Raw genomic sequence first — 23,550 nt, forward strand, 5'->3', positions numbered from 1 at the left:
CATTCAATTGGCAGACAGGTCCATTGTGCATCCCGAAGGAGTCCTCGAGGACGTATTAGTCAAATTTAATGGGCTTATCTTCCCTGCAGATTTCTATGTGATAAAAATGGAGGAGGATAACGCTCTTGGGTCTTCAGACATCTTATTGGGACGACCTTTCCTTAGTACTGCGAATACTAAGATTAACGTACGAAGTGGAATCCTCACAATGGAGTTTGATGGGGAGATCGTGAAGTTTAACGTTTATGGCACTATTAGTCACCCAAGTGAAGTCTTGGACGTAAACCGTGTCGACATAATTGACTCATCAGTAGAAAAAACTTTTGAGCCATCTTATAGAGATAAATCTAAAATGATGTTTGATGATTTTGAATCTGTTAATAAATTATTGGCTCCTATGAATACTAAACTTCTACCTTCTGTTGTGTAGGCACCAGATCTGAAATTAAAACCACTTCCCGAACATCTCAAATACACATTTTTAAAGAATGATAAGACCGTTGCCGACTTAAAAGGGATCAACCCCTTGGAGGAAAATACGGAACCAAAGAAAGAAGCGCAAGGACGATTAAACCCAAATATGGTGGACGTGATAAAAAATGAGAATTTCAAAGGCCATACGAACGAAAGAATTTAGCTGGAACGGCCCCAATACTAGTTGAGGCGTCAAGCTAGCGACGTTAAACAAGAGCTTATTGGGAGGCAACCCAATTTTTATTTTATTTTTATTTTTATTTTTATTTATTTTATCTTATTATTTTATTATTTATTATTTTCATATATTAATAAAATTCTCTTCTTTTAGGTAAATCGAAACGAAGATAGGAAGAAAGGAGAAACGAAAAATATGCAGCCAAACAGCCCCTACTCGACACTTTTGGCCAGCAACTAGTGGATCTCATTACCATCATACTTGAACGACAGTAATTACACGGGGAGTTCCTCTACACATTTTTCTCCTATTTTATGTATTCCACATCGAGGACTATGTGTTTTAAGTAGGGGGAGGCATTCCTTATTATTTCTGTCATTTTAGCTGCTGATTTGGTTGTTGCTGCCCATATAATTTTTTTTAAGCATATTTTGCCTCTTTTCTTACCCAAGAATTTAACCACGACTTGCCCACTGTTTGACCCACATGCATGAGTCTTATCTACTGAGTTAATTATGATTTTGCTTGATAGATTTCATCTCCACTATTTTATTTCTTTTAGTTTAAATAATTATAATTAATGAAGTTAACCCTATCTTGATTTTGGTAAATTTGATTAAGTCTAAATACAAAAGGACACTTAATATAATTGCATGCTTAAAATATTTTCATGACTATTAAGGTGGTTACTGAAACTTATTTTTGACACTTGATTGTTTTTCCTAAGTCCACCAAAATTAAAATTTCGTTTAATAATAATAATAATAATGTTTCTATGGTTATGAGTGCAGCTTAAGACGTGACTAGCTGAGTAACCGGGGTAGGGTGCTTGGGTTATCATCCTATTTCGCATCAAAAGGTTGTGTGACGTGTTAGGTAAAACTCCGCTAACCGGAATTAATTTCTAAGAATGTGTTGGGCTGAGTAACCGGGGTGAGGTGCTTGGCTGTCATTTCTCTTCGCCTCAAAAGGTTCGATATATTTTTAGAAAAAATAAAAATTAGGATTATGTTGGGCTGAGTAACGGGGGTGGGGTGCTTGGCTGTCATCTCTCTTCGTGTTAAAAGGTTCAATATATTCCTAAGTAAAAATAAATAAATTAAATCAAAATTCTATAAAAAAAGAAAAAAAGTCATATTAATAAAATGTGAGGACTAAAGGTAAAAATGAATAGGGTGTCTTGATAGGTTTGGTAAATTACCTAATTTTCATGAAATAATCCAAGTCGATCTTAATTTTATGTGTGTTAATTGGAACACTTTTTCAATTTTACTTAAATCAAGTTAAAGGTTCTCTTTATTTTTCGTATGCATTTTCACTAATTTTTATTAAACTTTGGAGTAGTACTTCTTTCATGGCAGGATTTAATTTGCACAGTGGACAGGAACCATACTTGAAGGTAAGCATGGGCTAAGTAGGGGGAATTTGATAATGCTCTAGAATAACGTATTTTTATGTATTAATCATGTGCTTATTCTGGGTTTGATCCTACTAATTTGAGCTATTTATGTCTTTTTATCGATTAGGGACTGATTTGGAGGCAAAAGCAAAATTAAGGGACAAAAGTGCAAATTTGAAGACACAATGGGCTGATATGCGACGCAGGAACAAAATTGTGCCAAAAGTGCAAGCATGGAAGACACAAGAAAAACGCAAAAAGAAGAGATTTTATTTTATAAGACTCTATTTTATTAGGATAATTAATATTAAGATAATTATTAGGATTATTTAATTTTAGGATTTTATTTTAATTATCTTTATTTATCTTTAATTAATTGTATTTATCTTTTTAGAATTTAAGTTAAATTAGACTATCTCCCTAGCACTATAAATAGGGGATGAAGTGACTATATTGGGATTCATCCTTTTCTGTAAACACTCTCCCCCCTGAAAGTCTAGGCTTTTATTTTTTCATATTTTCCTTCAATAAAATCCCCTTTTCCATTTTTATATTTATTTTCTTTTCCACCATTATCATGGCCACTAAAACCTATCTAGCCGAAAGTTGTCAATATTCCCAAAAAAGGGTTCTTGAGGCCTAGAATCCATACTTAGCCTTCTCACCAAGTATTCATCGTTTCTCTGCACTACGGGCTGACGCTTCCGTCCATGGCCCTTAAGAAGTAAGCTTTTCAACATATGCAAAGGCGGCCGCTTTGTATGTTTTGGAAGGATTACACAGTTAGTTCGTTAACTTACTGCGTCAGAGGTTGGCAAGCCAAAGAGACAAAATGGCGTGGGATTCGCCATTGAGAAGAGTTGATCTAGCATAGATCACTGGCTAGAGTCAGGTTCCCTAAAAATCGTAAGTCTAATTTTTGGAGCTGGTGGTCGTAGGCGTCCTCTTCTACTATAACTGGCTTACTTGAGTTGAGAAGGGTTATTTAAAAGTCGAGGATTGAACCTAAGGCGGAATGGGACAACTGGAGGCTGGAATCTACCAATAAGAATTTCTTTTTCTTTAATTCTCTTTATTATTTTTATATATTCTCCATCTCAATTTCCGTCATTTATTTAATTTCGCAATTTCAATTTAATTTAAATATTATTTTTATTTTTCCAAATCGAAATTCTTAATTCTGTTTTTTTTTATTTTTCAGGAACGCAAGTTTCTTGGCCAAGAAATTGTCCAAGATTTTAAAAAACGAGCATTCGTACAATCCGGTCCTTGAGGATTCGACCCTACTTCCCCTTTACTGTTATTTTTATTATTTTACAGGGAGTAGGATATTTTTGGTGCTCTCAACGACCGCATCAATATTTGTATAGTTTCGTTAGAATCATTAATTTGAATTCAAGAAAAAATTGGGTTTCTTCAATACAATGTGTAGAGTGTACCTAGCAGTCTACCTTTATGTGCGCCTTAAATACTAGTAACTTTACTAGTACATAAAAAGTGGTCTGATCGTAAAGTTTCTATGGTTGCTTTCCAAAAGGATAAAGTAATATTTAATTTTTAAATTTTTAAAAATTGGATTTCATTTTCATATTAGTCTTAAAATTGGATAAATTTTCTTAATTTTAATTTATGTAATGACGTGATATTTTGTTATTATGTCATATTATAACCTAAAAATTATAAGTTTTTATAAAAAATCTAGGCGATGACATGAACATGAACCAAAATTGAAAAAAATTGTCAAGGTGAAGGATTAATGTAGAGTAAAAATAAAATCTAGAGACCAAAGTGAAAAAAATGTTGATATTCACGTGGTATAAAAGAATAAAAATAAATATATAATTATATTTGGATACACCAAATTTAGATAATTTAAATCTTAAGTTAGATTATTAGAGTTATCCATCAAAGTTACTATGTTGAGTTGAAATATTTAGAGATTTAATATAATTTGATTCTGAATCCAATGTAACATTGGGATATTGAAGCATCTTTGTCGGAACAGTTATCATCCATCTTGTTGCTTTTATCAGTTAAATTGAAACAGAGAATCTTGGGTGATGCTTCTTTAGATTTTTAATTTTTACTTTCTTTTTGGCCAATAATGTTGCTAGAATTTGGAAGTTGAAGCCACGGAAAAGAGTAAAAAGAGAGAATAATCTAACTTTATAAGTACTATCAAATTCAGTATGAATTAAAAATGATATTGTTCCCATGTCATGTGCAACTGCAAACTTGCTCTCCGGACAAAACTGGGAATCTCGGAAGAGGAAAATCATGGAAAACATGCAAGGCCTAAACAAGTTGCTTGAATGAAATCATTTGCCTTAGAACTGACATTTAGTGCCATCTTGAGTCTTTACACTGCTTTTAAGAAGAATACCAGCAATCCCTTTTGAAGTGTTTTTTTTTAATGGATTATACAGTTAAAAGTTTGGAAAACTTTAAAGTTTTTGGAAGTTTGGAAAACATAGGTGAAGACTATGGCACTATGTACTAACTAAGAATTTGCAGTCAATCTGATAACATCATTTAATGCCTGTCTCACAAGAACAAAAATGTCATAACTCCTAGCTAAGCCTAAACTCAGCACTACTTTTCGTGAACTCTAGATCGATTAAGAATAAGTTATACGAGCAAAGATTAGGATATACAATGAAATGGTTACGTGATTACAAGTAAAGATGACTGGATACGTCACCTCCGGCCACAATCCGTGTAACAATGCTTACATGATGTTGAGAAACCTGTTTAAATGTCTGGCAACCAGTCAAACTCATACCCACCATGGTTTCTCTGTTAAGTCCTTCGATAAAATATACCTGAAACTTGAATTATAAGGCAACCAGTCAATAACCTGCGATGATTTCTTCTTCGATTTACCGTCAATACATTTCTGTATCGAATTGTGGAGCTTCTTGTCAACATTTTTAGCAACCCAATTCAGGATATCATCTGAGCTGATAGAGGCTTCTTTTGCAAACCTTTCCAACACTCTTGGTAGAAATACTTTCTTTGACTTCTTCACAACTACATTTGCTTGAAGAAACTCTCTTTTTGCAACTTCCAGCTCTTCTTTAACATTTGATGCAGTGTAAACTTTTAGCTATTATAAAAAAGAACAAGTTAAGACGTGGTAGAAATTTTGTTGTCAAAACTAATTTAGAATACAGATTTGTTTATCCTCCAAATATTTGTTGTCAAACCCGAGTAAATGATGGTTCGATTATCTTTTCAAAGTTTCATACTGCATTTACCATGTAAAAGAGAAGTAGAAGTTACCACAGGATCAGAAAATGCACCAGTACAAAGAGCAAAGCAGGCAAGTGGTTGAGGATATGGAAGACCGAGTTTTGAACTGATAAATAGCCTTTCTTCACCAGATTTTTTCCTTAAGGCAGTAGAGAGGATGGTCTCTAGCCACTGTTATTCAACAAATCATAATCAGATATCAACACATAATGTTAATATTGCAACCTTCTGAAATGTTAACCCATTTCTATAAAAGAACGCTCAGATGTGAAAAGTAATACCCGTCCAATTCGAGGTGTGCAAAAGCAAAATATTGACTGCTCTATGGCATTTGCACTTATGATATGGTCACCAATGCTGTATGCAGCCTGCACTATACAGTAAAAAAACCTCAGTTATATCAATCTAATAACGACTAGATCAAAATAAAAGGATACTGAGATGCATTGGCTGCACCAACAAATATCAACATTATGTGTTTTTTGAAAGCCTGATCTTAAAAGTTGTCCAGAATATGTTTTGGATTAGATAATGAAAAGGACTACCTTGTGGAACAAGGCTAAACGTCTCAAAGAACTGTGGGGAATTCCATATGCTAAATATGCCTGAAATAAAAGGCAAAGAAGAGAGTTAATAATAGTGTATAAAAACAAAGACAAAACCAATGAGTTGTTAACTAAATATAAGCTTACATGCATAATAAGGGCATTGTACACATTGATCCAGAATGCAATCTGAGCACTATATCCCATCTGACTTACTGTCACTTTTTCTAGCTGTTCTACCAGAGCTCTGAAATTGAAGAAATGATGCACAAATTATGTCAGCTTTAAAGAAGTTTCTCTTAAACTGATAGAGCTTAAGGAAGCTTTTCCTCCAAAGTTTCTCTATCTTTATCTAATTAGTCTTTACTTACATAGTTATGCATGTAACTGTGGATCTGTAATAAACCAACCTGTAGTTGCTAATGGCAATAGATGCACGAGAAAATTGGCTCTTATCCGTTGATATCCAAGATATCTCAATATTGGATGTGCAAGACAAATCCTGGTCCTCTCCAATGCCGCGTCTAGGTAGTACAACATTAGTTGATGACCTTGACAATAAAGGTGATCGGTTTTTCTCGGAATTCAGAGATGTTGCACTACGAAGCCAGCAATATACTGCTGCCATACACTTGACCATCTCCTCAGACAACTTGCTTGGACATTGGTAAAGTTGTTCTTTCAGGGTTCGCAGAACTGAGTTTTTCTCCATCCCCTGAACCTTCTCCTGAACCCGAAAGTTAAGTGAGGATAAGAAAGTACAAAGGAAAACATGCATGGCATTATATGACGGGCCAACCTAGTATTCATATGGGTGTAAACATTTCTTACCTTAATTGGGTATGAACAAGACATGTCAAATAGAATTTCACTTTTTCCACAGAACTGTGAAGCATCAATACTTCTAGAGGTTCTTTTCCCTGAGTCATTAGTGGAAACTAGAGCTTGCAAAGGCCTCAGAGGAAACTTTTTTGATGAACAAAATGCGCTTGAAATAATACTCGGGTGTTTCCTTGATGTATGTTTTGTACGAGCGGGAGAAGCCTTGCCGGAGCTTTGCCCAGAAGGGGGCCGACTAACACAATGGTCAAAAATGCTCCTATAGAGGGAGAGTACATGTTGCTCACGGTTTGCAACCTCTTCCTCAAGTAACTCGATCTCAGTTATCAATTCTTTTGTCTGAAATTAATCAGTTCAGTATTGTAGTTGTTAAGTATACATTCAAGCACAGAGACCTCTACATAACTCATATATAGATCAGAAATATGTAAAACATGTTAATATATGCAGGCAACTCTAAGAAATCTACATGCTGAATAGTAACTTCTGTCTTGTAGAGAATGAAACCTAGAGTAGACCAAGGTCTCGTATACATTTTTCAAACAGTTCTAACTGCTAAGAAGTCACATGTTTCTAAGTCGTAATGTTACCTGTGCAGCAAAATGCCTGTGTCCTGGAGATAAAGTGCTTGAAGCCCGCCCCATTGCTCTCTCAAGCATAATTCGCATAGATTTTTCTTGTTGCAAACGTAATTGCAGCAGTTCAATCTGTAAAAGGGGAAAACCATGGTTAATGCTATTGCTGAAAATGCAGCAAAAGAGTTCATAATTCATAATACAGCCATTCAGCTTTAGCCAAACCAGTGATGCCATTATTTTCTGTGCAAATTAAGGACTTATGTATAGAATAAAGAGTATTTGCCCATCAATTGCCCAACTGAAGTGGAACTAAAACGGTTCATCTTCACCGAAGAAATTGTACAGAAAGTGAGTGTCTAACTCAATATATGAATACAAATGCACAATAACATAACATCATGGTAATTTACTGTATCTGTCAGTGGTGAAGATGCTTCTTTTCTGTCATCTATGTGAAGGAAAATTGTGAGAATCGTGTTTAAAAGTGAACATCCAGTATTTGCAGAACCAACATTCTAATCAAAGGAAGTTATCTAATTTCAAGGCTTACATCTTTCTCCAAAGAGGCTCGCTGGTTCAACGAAGGATTTTTGTTTCTATAAGCAGACCGGTCAAGACAAGGACCTGGAGTCCTATAAGCCCTAGTAGATAATGGAGATGCCTGCAATGTTCATATTCGAAAAAACCGATAGTGAAAACATAAAAACAGAGAAGACTTTCTTGGCATTTTTACGAATTGATTCTCACATGTAACTCCTCCTGTTGTTTCTTCTCGGGATGCAGAACTCCATCTCTTGAAACATCCAAATCTTTGCCTGAGGCACTGTAAGAAAAACAAGTAAACTGTCATCATGATGCACCATTTCCACTTTATTAGGTCCCAAATCTTTCACTTTCTGATCAAGTTAAAAGCATGTCAAGAGCCTAACCTCCTAAAAATACCACATTAGAAAAGAAAGTTTGAGGAAGAAAGGAAGCAAGCACCATCCAAGTACAAAGAAAAATAAACCCAAGAAGCTGGATTACCAGCATAGGAAACTAGTAAAGTGAAGAAGTGTGACCTCTTCGAACGCCTATGTTGAGCCTGAACACGTGGATATGATGATGACCAAGAACAATCTTCATTTTCTCTCTTTTCTCCTCTTGTGGCAACTGCAGCTGCTTCTTCCTGGCCTAAATGGAAACCATCCATTGCCCTTGTGTCATCAACTCTACACACACTATTCTAATCTTTCACATTCTTTAACACTATATAATATAACAATGGTTTACCATTATATTATTGACAGAATAAGTTCAAACGTGAGAAAAATAAATAAAACCCGACAAATATATATGATTGTTGTGACAAAAAGGGCAAGGCTTGAGAGTTATAGTTACATCAAATGGAGGTACAAATGTTTGCAGTGATTGAATTCAGAGGAAACTTTAATACTGAGATTTGAAATATGGGATTTTTTTAAGTTTGTAAAAAAGAGAAAAAGAATATGAAATAAATAAGGCAAAGGTTACCAGTTATGAGTCTCCAATGGGACCGGGTAGTTGCCTGCTTAGAATTCAATTTCAGCACTTGAGACAGAGAGTTGTTGAGTGCATTGAATATGAGGAGTTATTTCACTTCCATCTTTTTTCTGTCTTGCTCTTTAATATTTTCTCGAGAAAAAAAAAGGGTACCGTTAGAATTTTGAAATTTATGAGAAAATTGCAGAATCATTAGGGTTCTACAAAAGTATAATGGATGTCTGCCATTAATCTTCCATTGATTGACTGAGTTTCCCGCCAGAATTCTGTTGCCTGTTTACTCGGTCGGGACTCAGGCCAAAGGAAAGTCATTATAGGTTAAAACTATAAAACCGTGCAATAGAAATTAAAAGCGGTTCTGACAATATTACAGTAAGTAATTTATTTAGCTCACTTTTGATTTATTTTATTTTATTTTTAAATTTTAAATAATTTTAAATATAAAAATAATACGTTACAGCGTATTTAAATTTATGTTTTCTTACGTTATTAATTATATATATCACCATAAGTTTTATTTACATATACGAGATTCATCTAAAAGTAAAATAGGCTGTAATCCTCTTTCCATACAAAACATTATCGCTTAATAATCTTACGGATGGTTAGAATGAACTTATAATTATGCTTATAATAAGAAGAAACATAAGAGAATGGACAAAACTTTAGCGAACATGCTATTTTCTACCAACAACCCTAAATTCATAAACAAAATAACTTCTTGCATTTACTAAGACAATTATTACAAGGAAATTGGAGTTAAATATTGTAAATTATGTAAATAATTATAGTAATCTATATCTAAACCTCATCTAAATGGGTTACATTCCAATTTTATACGATTTCATATATTTTTACCTAATTAATATTTTTATTAATTTAACTATTGAATTAATTATATTTGTTATGCATGTAAATTTTCAAATCAATTAGATATATCTATAATATTGATCTAAAATATTGTTTATATGAATATTTATTGAATGGTTGAAAGTTTTTACGTAAAAAAATAGTCAAAAATTTTAATTTATGTCAAATTTGACATGCATGAGTTATATGAATAAAATATGAAATATGATTGTAACGGCCTAATTTTCAGTGATGTCAGAAATGGTGATTTGAGACCACTAAATCTGACAAGTAAGATTGAATAAGATAGTAATTTAATAGTTATGAGTCAAGTAAGAATTTAGAAGAATTTGTGAATTTAGTGAATTAAAATAATTTATTAGGTCAAACGGTCAAAAAACGAGGTATCGAGACCTCAAATTTGAAAACCGAGCCATAAATATTTTTATAAATATTTATGGCATATCATTAAGTTAGTGTTAAATTTTGATTGACAAATTTTAACGTTTGGGTAGTCAATTAAATAAAAAGGACTAAATTGTAACAAATGTAAAATTTGCTAGAAGGATTAAATAGCTCAAGTGTTAAAAGAAAGAGGATTTAAAGGGAATTAAGCCTAAAAGTGAATAGGTTGGACGGCAAGGGCAAGAAAATCAGCAGAAAAATAAGGGAAATAAGAACAAAATTGGAAATTTTACAACTTTAACATATAAAATAAGGACAAAATTGAAAAATCTAGAGATTTCTTCATATTTTCTCAGCCAAAACGCCATATGAGGTCTTTAGAAAGCTGGTTTTTCATATTTTTACATCATTTTAGTTTAATTCTTTCTTTTTCTTAATAATTTTTATATTTTTATGACTTTTACAATTAGGTCCACTTATAGAATTCATTAGTTTTTGATTTGGTGGGTGAAATTGGAAGTTACCCTGGTTGATTAAGGGAATTTTATGATGAATTATTATGAAATTTAAGTTCTAATTTCATATTAAGGTAGTTTTATTAAGTGATTTTGATAGAAAATGGTATTTAGGACCTAATTGTGAAAAAATTGTGAATTAAAGGTTCGTGTTGAAATTAAGAATATAAAAGGTTTTGAAATAGTTTATAATGATAAAATAAAGTGTTAATTGAGAAAAATTAGTTCAATTGATGGGTGAATTGAGTAGAGACTAAATTGTAAAAACTGTAAATTTTGGGATAAAAGTGTAATTTTGAAATTTAAAGAGCATAAATTGTGAGGATAAATAGAAATGAAATAAATGCTAATGAGTGAAAATATTTTATATTATAGATCAAGAATCCAAAAACGAACGAGGAAAAGAAAAAGTTACGGAATAGTTCCTAGATTTCGAAATCTTTTACAAATCAGCCGGTTAAGTTCATATGGTTGAATTTACATGTTTATTTATGAATGATTGAATCATATAATGTGTTATTATATATGAATTTGTTGTGGGATTGTGAAAATTATGTTAAAATGAAAGAACAAAGGTGGAAATTCAAATTAGGAAAAACGCAAGATTGAGTATGTTCGTATCGTGACATGTGATGAATTGACAGATAAGACCATGGTTGATCCATGGCAAAGTTGTGAAACATAGGTATGGTATCATCCATACTGAGTTGTGAAACGTAGATATGGCATTTCCCATACCGAGTTGTGAAATGTAGGTATGGTATTTCAATAAGGAAAACTATACTGAGTTGTGAATCGTGGCACTGAGCAATGACATACTCAATTTCATAAGACGTTTCCTAATTTGATAATAAGTAATATATAAGGTGTGAACTAAAATGAAAAGGGACCGTGTAGTTGCTAATGTTGAGCTCAACTATGTGAAGTATTATAACAATGGTTGTGGATGGCAGGGAACTATAGTAAATGTTTTACTATTGTTTAGAAATATTATGATCGGTAAGCATTACTTTTAAACCTATGAACTTACTAAGTTTCAATAAGCTTACTGGTGTGTGTTTAATATTTTTATGTAGATTGAATTAAAGGAAAGTTGGTAGATTGGATCATCACAACAAAGCTCACTATCCAGATCAATTCCAGTAGCTTTTGTTTTATGTTTAAAGATTTATATGGCATGTATAGAGTTTAAATGAAATGAAGTAAAGATGTTATAAACTAGTTAACAACATTTTGTACTAAAACAGTTTTTGGTTAGTAGCAGTAGTTCGATTTTGAAAATTCACCATAAATTATGGAAATCAAATTAGAAGTTGATAAGATATGAAATTAAATCCTATTGAATCTAGTTTTACATGGAAGAAACGTTGTAAGCAAAAGACTTTCATATTAGGAGATACTTGAATCTTTTTGAGACAAGGTCAGAGTGATTTTGAGCTCCCCTGTTCTGACTTTGGAAAATCATTAAAAATTATAAAATAAAAATTATGGGTTATAATTTATATGCTTAAAATCCTTAATGAGTCTATTTTTAAAAGAAACAAGCGGGAACATTATTCGAATCCTGTATGAGGAGATAATTAATTTTTAGTGAAGAGGGGTCAGAATTGTCGGACAACGAAATAGAGGAGACTTTAAAAAATAAACTGTACTTATTGGCTAGACCAAAAATTCTAAAAATTTTATGTTAGGAAAAGATATGTGAGTCTAGTGTCAGGAAAAATATCGGATCTTAATTTGGAGTTTCGTAGCTCATTATATTAATAATTAAGTGACTATGACTCAAGTGGACAGCTTTGATGTGAATATAAGTAAATAATGGAATTTTTGTGTAATTATTCCGTAAACTTCAGTAACATCTTGTCACTCTGTTCCGGTGACGGATGTGGGCTAGGGGTGTTACAATGATGGTGGGATTATTAAAATATTAATAATACAAAAATATAAAATGATGTAAAACTACTTCAATTTTACATTTTACATGGGTGTAAATGGATCCTCCTCAAATCTATATATATATATATATATATATATATATATATACTACTATATAAAAGTATCAATTCCAAAATAGGTAGGATCTACTTGCACGGGTTAACACCCTTTTATATATTTTTGTACAATTAATAATTTAATGATCTAATCGTCATATTTTATATTCCATTCATAATAGATCATGTTTATCAAAATTGACGTAAATTTAAGATTTTCTAACCATTTGTTACATAAAAAAATTCAACCATTCAATAAATATAAATATATATAGTACTTTAGATCAATATGATAAAGATATTAAATTGGTTTGAAAATTTACATGCATGACAAGTGCAATCAAGGGCTAAGCTAAGAAATTTTTTTAGGGGGCTGAAATTAAATTGTAATATTTACGATAGTAAAAATACAATTTCACCATTTTAATAGTTTATATCTTTATAATTTTAAAAGATTAAATCAAATTTTTTGTCATTTTAGAAGACAAAGTGTAATTTTACCTTTACTAATTTAAAATTTTAAAAATTATAAATGATCTAAATGAAAATTTTTCTATTTTAGAGGGGTCGGGGCCTTGTCAGCCCCTAGCTAGGCCCGTGAGTGTATTCGCATTGATAAATTTAATGAGATAAATCATTAAAATATTAATTGTACAAAAAGTTCAAAATATATAATAAATCCTCATCTTCTAAAATTATAAAGAGTAAACGGGATATTTATCCTTAAAATTTTAAAAGGAATTATTCAATTTTTAAATTAAAAGAATATTAATAAAATATATTTTCATTAAACCCCATATTAAATTGAAATTCCTTAGGTTCTCCTCAAAGTAAATTCATTAATTGATTTTTTAAAAATAAAAATAATATTTTATTATTATATATATTTAAATGGTAATGTTGAGATCAAATTGATATTCAAGGTAGTTTTGAGCAATGCCGAAGTAGTACTAACGTTGTGTTTAGTAGTTCTTTTTAAAAGTACTTTTGACATGAAAAACACTTTTAAAGTAAAAGAAAGGCTAAACAAGTAATTTTTGAAGGAAATTTTTGGCTTTTAAAAGCATTTTTCCCCAATGGAGAAGTTAAAATTTTTTATTTTTCTCTCCCAAAAGTACTTTTGACAGCATAATTACTTTTTCATCCCTCCAATACATAATTCTTTTCTTTCTCTGGTTAATTGTTTAAAAATATTTAAAATTTATTTTTCATATAATAAAACATTAACAAAAATTTATAATAAATTATTTTTTTATATTCTTACTAAAATATCATAATATTAACTAATTTAAACATTATTTAAATATTTATTTGTTACTTTACAACACCATTGTAACACCCCTCGCCCGCATCCGACACCGGGACGGGGTTCGAGGTGCTACCTGACTTTTACTAACACTTCCATACTAAATGCAGGCCATGAAATCTCAAATAATTAAAACTTTTATTTTCACATACAATCATCCCATATACGGGCTTACGAGGCCCAAAATATACATCCGAATGGTTCGGGACCCAACCGAGAACTCATGAAAAACTTAGAAAATCTCTTGCATCAAGGCTTCATACGCCTGTGGGTATAGAGCACACGCCAGGTGCTAGGGACACGCCTGTCCCAAACCCGTGTCCAAAAACCTGGACAAATACAAGGCTATTTTCCAAGCCATTTTGTCACACTCACAATAGATACACGCATACTTATACAATAACATACAACATGGCAAAATTAGGTACTTAAACATTCCTAACATGTCATGATTATGGCAATTTCACATGCAATAGATATCATAGATTTTACTCACATCTTTACCACATTCATACTATAATCATTATAAACTCATCACATGATACCATAGCACATGCATGCATAATTAAAATAGATTTACAACCCCATAATCCAAATAGGCCAACACATATGGTTAAAGCCATATCACATACTCTAATATTTAAACTCCTATACATGCCATAGGCTCAAAGTACTTGAAATCACTACACCAATAGCGTTAGCTTGACAGTGTGATCATATCTCTGGCGGCCTCCAACCCAAGCTAACCTCGAAACTCTAGAAAACATGGGAAAGAATAGGGGGGTAAGCTTTCGCTTAGTAAGTTCATATGAAAACAATAAGCACCCATTAACTTGTTTTATCAATGTTTACAACATATTCTCAAGTTCACTACAAGCTGTCTTTCTGAGCAACGGTCACTAAATTATTTATATCTGGAGCTACGAAACTCCGAATTAAGTTCTGTTAATTTTCCCTGAAACTAGACTTGCTTTCCTTTCTTCCATAAAATTTTCAGAATTTTTGGTTAACCCAAATAGTACAGTTTATTCCTCAAAGTTACCCCTGATTCACTGTCTGACAGTTCCGACCCTTCTATACTAAAGTTCAATTATCTCATAGTACAAGACTCGAATAATGTTATCGTCTATTTCTCTTGAAACTAGACTCATATGTCTACTTACTAATTTTTTCTAGAATTTTTTTTGGTTGGGCCAATTAGTACAGTTTATTAGTTAAAATCTCCCCTGTTTTAGGGTATGACCACTCTGACCCCTGTGCACTACAAACCGAATTTCTCCCTGTACAAAATTCCAACGACCATGGCGTTTATTTCCCCTAAAAATAGACTCAATAATGAATCCATGTATGTAAGGTATGACTCTTAATAATTTTTTTACAATTTTTGGTGAATTTATAAAGTCAGAACAGGGGATCTCGAATTCATTCAGACCCTGTTTCACAAGAATTCAAATATCACACAATATGGAATTCTTTTTCTTCCCTTGTTTCTTTCATGTGAAAATAGACTCATTAAGCTTTAATCTCATATTTTATTCTGCCTCTAACTCATTTTTCACTATTTTTAGTGTATTTTCAAAGTTACACTACTGCAGTAACTCAAATCTGTCAAGGCTAAATTACTCATTCATGATCATTGTTCACAAAATTAATACAACATCGTTTGTATAATCATCACCGAGACATTCATATCACATTTTCATTTATCATCTTACCATATTGTTGTTATGTCGAGTTTTCAACCCGAGGGTTAAGTACATAACTATTCAAAGTATCCATTTCACAACATTTACCAATACGTCCCTTTCATCTCGAGTATTCCTCCATTTGAGTAGAATTTTACCCGTTTAACACATTGGAATATAATTTGGATACATGGAAAGTTTGCACATAAGTGCCACATATGTAGCCAAGCTACCATGTAACCCGCCCATAAGTGAACTCGGACTCAACTCAACGAGCTCGGGAGTTCGCATCCATAAGTGAACTCGGACTCAACTCAACGAGCTCGGATGCCTAGTTACATCTCACGAACTCGGACTCAACTCAACGAGTTCGAACATTCGCATCCATAAGTGAACTCGGACTCAACTCAACGAGTTCAGATGCTCAACCATCCTAGTGACATGTCACTTGTATCCTAATCTATTCCTAAGGTTCAAACGAGATTTTCCTCGAACACATCTCCTTGCCATCTTCCGTAAAATACCGAAACCAATACTCGGTAGCACTTTATATTTAACAAATAATACACTTAATTTGCATTTTATTCGAAAATAACCACAAAGCATATATTTCATGGTAAAAATCAGCATATCATATATTTAACATCAATAACTTAAAAATAACAATTATGCTATATTATTTACACATGAACTTACTTGGCTGATTTGTAGAAAATATTGAAATTTAGGGACTATTCCGCAACTTTTTCTTTTCTTCGTTCTTCTTTGGATTCTTGATCTATAATATAAAATATTTCTACTCATAAGCATTTATTTGACTTCTATTTCACTTCACAATTTATGCTGTTCAAATTTCAAAATTGCACTTTTACCCCAAAATTTACAGTTTTTACAATTTAGTCCCTACTCAATTCACCCATAAATTGAACTAATTTTTCTCAATTAACACTTTATTTTATCATTATAAACTACTTCACAACCTTTGATATTCTCAATTTCAACACCAACATCTAATTCACAATTTTTTTCACAATTAGGTCCTAAATACCATTTTCTATCAAAATGACTTAATAAAACAACCTTAATATGAAATTAGAACTTCAATTTCATAATAATTCATCATAAATTGCCCTTACTCAGCCAGGGTAACTTCCAATTTCATCCACCAAATCAAAAACTAATGAATTAGATGATTGGACCTAATTGTAAAAGTCACAAAAACATAAAAATTACTAAGAAAAAGTAAAAATTGAACTTACATGGTGCAAAAATATGAAAAACCAGCATAGGAGACTTGCTACGGCGTTTCTGGCTCAGAAAGATGAAGAAATGTCTAGATTTTTCAATTACATCATTATTTAATTACTAACTTTTATGCTATTTCCAATTTTGCCCCTTGTTCACATTGTTTTCTTGCTTATTTCATACCCAAACCGTCCAGCTATTAACCTTTGGGTCTAATTGCTCTTTAAATCCATCTTTTTAAATACTTAAGCTATTTAATCACATCTCACAAATTTTGCACTTAGTTCAATTTAGTCCTTTTCACCTAATTAATTACCGAAACCTTAAAATTTCTTGACGAAACTTTAATACTAACTTATTTACACTCCATAAATATTTCTAAAAATATTTATGGCTCGGTTTATGAATTCGAGGTCTCGATACCTCATTTTTATTCCGTTTTATCTACAACTTCCTATACTACATAATTTCATTTAATATCTAAGTGACCAAAATGCCCTTACTACTAAACTTTCCAAAAATTCCATCCATGTCCAATTTTTGTCCATAGACTTACAAATTGGTCAAATTGCTCTGTAAGGACCTCTAATTAATAATCTAATTCAATTTTATGCAAAATGCTTCTAGAACACAAGTTTTTCAATTTATTCAATTTAGTCCCTAATTTCAAATTAAGCAATTTATGCATAGAATTTCTTCACGAAATTTTCACACAATCATGCAATCATAACATAGACCTCAAAATAATTATAAAAAAAATTCTTTCTATCTCAGATTTGTGGTCTCGAAACCACTATTCCGACTAGGCCCAAAATCAGGATATTACAACCATGTCTAAAATGGACATTTTATTTCTCAAAAGCACTTTTTTTATAGAAATACTAACTACTTAAATCTTAAACCAAAATTTCAAAAGTACTTCTCAAATCACTTTTCTAAAGTAATTTTTAAAAACATTTCTCAAAAGCAATACTAAACTAGCCCTAAGACTAGTTCCAAGTGCTTTAGGCATAATTAAAAGTGCAAAAAAATGAATTACACAAAAGATGATTATGCAGTTTGGATACCCTACATATGTGGGGCCTTGCTCATTTTAGACATGTTTGTTGCACTAAAAAAAAAACAACGTTAAAAAATTATTTCAAAAAAAATTGCCAAAATATGAAACATATTTTACACAAAAGCATCTAAATACCAAAAAAATTAACTTTTTCATAAAATCAATCTATTTTCATAAATATTTTTGAGAAGTTGTATCAAGGGAAGCAATCAAAGTGTAAGTTTCTTTTAAGAGTAAATTGCACCTGAGGTCACTAAGCTATTAGAAAGCTTACATTTTGGTCACTTAACTTCAAAAATTTACAAAATGGTCATCAAATAATTTGAAAGTTTTCATTTAAGTCATTCAGATATTAAAATCGTTGTTGTATGGCCTTCTTTATTCGCATGCTTGCACCAATCGAAAGTTCTCATTCCCATTATTTTCCTCAATTCAAAATTTTTCATGAAATATCTTTGAATGTTATGGATATACAAACCAAAATCCAAATATTTTTCTTCTTCGATCTCTGAAACTAATCATCAAATTCACTTAGATCTAAGATATGCTCTTCTACTTGCTTATGGGTATTGAGCTATTATAACAATTGTCAAATTGTCATTTGAAGCTCACAAGTTGGATTTTTAGAAAAAAAATTGACAAAAGTGATTTAAATATATGAAAATTTTCAAATAATTCAGTGTCCATTTTGTAACTTTTAAAGTTAAATGATCAAAATGTAAACTTCTAATAGTTTAATAATCTTAAATGTAATTTATCCAAAAAACTATTATGTTGATTACTTAAAACATACATTATGACATCCTTCACGTGCAAAACATGAGAGCTAAACTAACAATTTTAAAAATTATTATTCGAATTTGTTGATGAAAACTTGTAATCCATGTTGAAAATCAGAAAGTGTTCACATTGAGATTCCTTTTTTAGATTATTTCGTTCAATGATTCTACAGTTTAAGTTCATTGTCATTACTACAAGCCATTTTCGTTAGATAATTTGAACTTTATTTTTTTCTCTAGAAATATGTTGGACTCGCCATTGAACTACCTTTGCCAATAGCTGGTGAATGCGTCTGATCAAGACAGAATTTGAGTCCCTTAAAAACTTATCTCGAATAGCCTGAATTGCCTCCATACTATATGTATTAATCAATACTCTATCATGTCCCTGATCTAAGAGAAGAGCCAAGCCATTGAAGATGCCTCATAATTCAGCTTCTAAAACTGAACCTATTCCCTAATACTGGTTAAAGCCTAAAATCCATTTCCCACTTTAATATCGCATAACTCCTCATGCTTTTGCGAAGCCTGATTTTGCCTTAACAACGCCATCATTGTTCATCTAGATCTAATTACCTGTCAATGCTAAAGATGAAAACATTACATACCTCTTATCTATATTTGGTTTCTGAACAGAGGCGAACTATTTGGCCCAATAAAAAGAAAATTTGATCACTTCATCAATACTTCAAGAAACACCTTGAAACACATGAAGGTTGTGATTTTTCCAAATGGGCCAGGAAATTAAGCTAAAAAAACATGCTAATCCACCTCACCTATAGAAATCTTCAAATGATTTTGTAAATTTGCCGTAAACCATTCCTTCAAATTTCCAGAAAAAAAAAACCATGTGTTTGTCCACTAGAACCACCTGAGCCCAAATAACTTTTGTCGCACTACAATATCTGATAACATGTAAAGCATCACCATCCTTCTCACACGAAGTTATGGCCACAAAATCCACATGCACTATTACCCATATACCCCTTCTTACACATTCCACATAGGTAATGAGTCAATCTTTAAATGCCATCCAGATAAAGAATCTCACCTTTTGTGGTCCTTGAAGCTTCCAGGGAATCTGCCATACCCCGTACTTCAGATTCCATATCGTCTCATAAAAATTCTAGTAGGCACTTTTAAGAGGCAATTGGTTGTACTATAACGACATGAGACCTTTAGGAAGGGACATTTGTAACAACCCGATTTAGACCCTAATCGGAACGGTGGTTTTGGGACCACGAATCTGAGTTATAAAAATATTTTAATATTATTTTTCGTGCTTATAATATGTGAATTGATATCTGTGAAAGTTTCGTGTGGAAATTTTATCATTTGTGTGCTTAATTTGAAAAAATGACTTAATCGCGTAAAATGTAAAAATGGCTAGCCATTTGTTAAAAGTGCCTATTTGCTTTTATTAAATAAAGGTGAGGTCCTTATGATGAAATTGGACCATTATAAAGTTAGTGGAATTAATGGTTTGGCAAAGTTGTTAAATGGATTATTTTTAAATGTTAGTTTTGTAAATTAGTAAAATAAATTAATAAAATAAATCAAATGCATGAAAATAAAGCCATTATCACCTTTGTTTTTGCCAAAAATCAAAAGAAAGGAAAAGATGAAAGCTTGTTGAACATTCGGCCATGGTTAGCTTGATTTGATCAAGAAATGTAGAAATCGGATTTGGACCGGAGAAAAACCAAAGTTGTCGACTAGTTGTCTCGTCTCAATTACCGTTGTCTGAAGTAAGTTTACAAGCAAATAAACGTACTTAATTCTAATTAAATACAAAGTATATATGCTTAAATGAAATATATGAATTAATATATGCTAATGCCGAATGTGTATAAGCATGGTAACTATGTTCATGTATTCGTTTCGACTGAGTTATAACATTTGAAAGTCCGTATGAACTATATGGAATATCTGGAATTTTTGATATATGAATTGTTTATGGGACAACTTTATAATAGTGATATTCGGGCTTTGAGCCTAGCAAGCCTTGTGCTGGTGAATTAAATCGAGATTATGCCTAGCAGGCTTATTGCCGGTGTACAAAATCAGACTTTGAGTCTAGCAGGCCTTGTGCCGCTGTGAGATTCAGGCTTAGGCCTAGCAGGCTTTATGTCGGTGAATTATTATAAGTTTATGCCTAAAAGACTTTATGTTGATATGGTAATTGAATACGTTAAACGAGCTAAATGATCAAGTATGAGTTAGCTTTTTGTTTACTTGAAAATAAGGTAAGTTGATTATTTGATATGTGATACAAACATATGTATGATAGTCTAAAATTTGTGAGTAATTATGAAATATATTCGGCCAAAGTTAAGCATAATTATGTGGTATGAAGGTTTGAGACATGAGTATATGAAAACAAGTGTTTAAAGATTCGACTTTATGCATTAATAATATGATTTTCATAGTGCATGACATTTTGGTATAGATACATGTATATTCGGCTACACGATAAGTGTAAGAATGAGATATTAAAGTTTGATTCAAGAATATATGTTTGTGGGTGTGTATATTCGATTATATAATGGTATTATGGTTTTAAAATTGAATGTTACATTGATAATCGTTATAGTACATTCGTTCAAAGGTTATGTATAGTGATGTCATATTGTGGCCTATGTGCAAACTTATATAAATGATTATATACTTGCCTAAATGATATAAAGAAAAATAATTATAAGTGATTCATGAATATATGTATATGAGTTTATATATTTATTCAGTTAATTATCGATAATGTGGCTTTGAAATTTGAATGATATATATATTAATATTAGTTGTATGGATATTTGGTAAAAGTGAAAGTATATGTATTATATGAAATTATAAGTTTGAAGTTAAATGTGATTATGATAGTATAAATTGGTTTGGTAATTAAATCAATATTGACAATGAGTTATTTATTTGCTTATAGCTTACTAAGCTCTCAAAGCTTATTCTGTGTGTTTTTCTTATGTTTATAGATTTTCGAAGATCTGCTCGGGTTGGAAGTCGGTGGAGATGACATCACACTATACGATTATCATTTTAGTAAATAATATTTTGAGACTTGGTTATGTGGCATGTATAGGCTAGTCTTAAAGTTAATTATTTTGAATGAGTATGTATTAAAGCCATGCGAAAATAGCTTAACTACCTTGCTTGAAATTGGTTACGTTAAATTATGGTTTGTGTTCATTTTAGTTATAATATTAGGTACTATGGTTGAATAATATTTGTGATATGCGTTTTTGTGCATTGAAGTTGATTGGTGAGTTGGATGTGGTTTGAATGATTCGACCATGGTATACTGGTAAGTATGAAGTATATTTGTTATGTTACTTTTGGTTGAAATGCTTCGGTTATGACTTGTAATGATAGTAATAACCTCATTTAGTTGACTAATACATTCGGTTAAATGATAGTAAGAGATATTGACTATAATTGATTATTAGTTTGGCATATATATATATATATATATATATATATATATATATATATATTCATGTGAATTGCAGTAGTTTATATGATAAGGGATGTGTTAATATTTGGTCTTGGACTAAACTTATGTTAAAAATATATCCAAGGTATTAAAATGCTTATGAAGTTGTTTATGTGTTTCAGCTACATGATATATAATGATTGTTAAATGAGCTAAGTATATCACCTACTAGTTAGGTGACAATTAAGATACATGCATAGGGTATATTTGGTGTTCCCTTATGGTTCAGAATAATGATATGTATAATTCATGAATTGTTTATTATGGTAAAAGATATGTGCTAATTTAATCGAAATACTTTGTTAGTTGAATTTATAAATGTATATGTATAAATGCACTTATATTATGGTTGGTATATGTGTAAAATTGAATAATACCTGTCCTTATGATTCGGTTTGTTTTGGAAATGCATATGCATATATCATGCTTATATGATTTGTAAAATAGGTACAATTGATGAAGGTAAATATTGAGTATGTGTTAGGAATGTATTGATAGTAAAATGGTTAATTAATAAGTAACATATATATGTATATATTTGTATGCGGATGTGCATTTGGTAAACTTCTAACTTAAGTTTGAATGATGGAATTGATATTACTTAAATGTTTAGTGAAATATTATTGATTATTTATGAAATTGATAATGCCTTGTAATATGACTTAATTGGTTAATCCTGCATGTATAGAATTAAGAAATAAAATCTTTAATTTTATTTTAGTATTCATTTATCATTAAAGTGATTAACCTGTGATTTATATATGTAATATGCTTATATTTAATTAATTATATGCTCTACATGTAAATAAGAATATGACTTGTGATAATATGAGAATGTTTAGAACTGTGTTTATGTTCAGTAATGCCTTGTGACCCTAGTCCGGCGACGGATACAGGTTAGGGGTGTTACAACATTGACCTATTTAGGTCGTTCTAGTTGGGTTGGGGTAAGCTATAACCTGTGAAAGTGTTGGCCCATACGACTTTATCTGCCCTTGCTAATGGGTTCGGGAGAAGGATCCCCGCAATCATCTTAATAATATATCCTGATAACCAGAGTTGAAAGAAATCCAGATTCCAATGACCATCTTCAGTAACCATATCTCTAAGTAAAAAATCCCTCTTGAGGTTATCATGGGATGGAATTTGATCTACTAATGAACCGACACTTGGAATCCATGGGTTTATCCAACATTTAACATTTTTTCCATTACCCACTGACTATAGTAACTTTTATCAGATTAAAGGCTAAACTTTTGAAAGTATCCTCCAAATGAAGGAATATCTTTCTCACGAAATATTCTCAGGGATTCCGTCCTAAATCCTACAATTCGACCTAAGGATATGTACCCACAGAGCATTAGAATTCTTCATCAAGTTATACCCAAGTTTTACCATAAAAGAAGTGTTGTAGTCTCTCAAATTG

General features: G+C 31.5%; 1 protein-coding gene and 1 long non-coding RNA gene across 4 annotated transcripts; both read right to left on the reverse strand.

Moving 5' to 3' along the window:
- Positions 1-4,548: 4,548 nt before the first annotated feature.
- On the reverse strand, positions 4,549-8,723 carry LOC108468987 (uncharacterized). Of its 3 annotated transcripts, none has more exons than XM_017769857.2 (11): positions 8,328-8,722; positions 8,014-8,089; positions 7,817-7,927; positions 7,279-7,395; positions 6,680-7,027; positions 6,259-6,575; positions 5,996-6,095; positions 5,849-5,908; positions 5,585-5,671; positions 5,354-5,474; positions 4,549-5,157 (listed from the first exon to the last, which is right to left on the reverse strand). In XM_017769857.2, the coding sequence occupies exons 1-11, from the start codon at positions 8,456-8,458 to the stop codon at positions 5,129-5,131; spliced, it is 1,497 nt and encodes a 498-aa protein (XP_017625346.1). In that variant the 5' UTR covers positions 8,459-8,722; the 3' UTR covers positions 4,549-5,128. The 3 variants fall into 3 exon arrangements, with proteins under 3 accessions (XP_017625346.1, XP_017625344.1, XP_017625345.1); XM_017769855.2 differs by having other exon boundaries at positions 5,334-5,474; XM_017769856.2 differs by having other exon boundaries at positions 4,991-5,157; positions 5,309-5,474; positions 8,328-8,723.
- Positions 8,724-14,229: 5,506 nt separating this feature from the next.
- On the reverse strand, positions 14,230-16,874 carry LOC128296366 (uncharacterized). Its single transcript, XR_008286960.1, has 3 exons — positions 16,798-16,874; positions 16,235-16,316; positions 14,230-14,609 (listed from the first exon to the last, which is right to left on the reverse strand). It is a non-coding gene; the product is annotated as an uncharacterized LOC128296366 (long non-coding RNA).
- Positions 16,875-23,550: the final 6,676 nt, after the last annotated feature.

The sequence above is a fragment of the Gossypium arboreum genome, chromosome 8 (genome assembly GCF_025698485.1).
Source record: "Gossypium arboreum isolate Shixiya-1 chromosome 8, ASM2569848v2, whole genome shotgun sequence".
Taxonomy (NCBI): Eukaryota; Viridiplantae; Streptophyta; class Magnoliopsida; order Malvales; family Malvaceae; genus Gossypium; species Gossypium arboreum.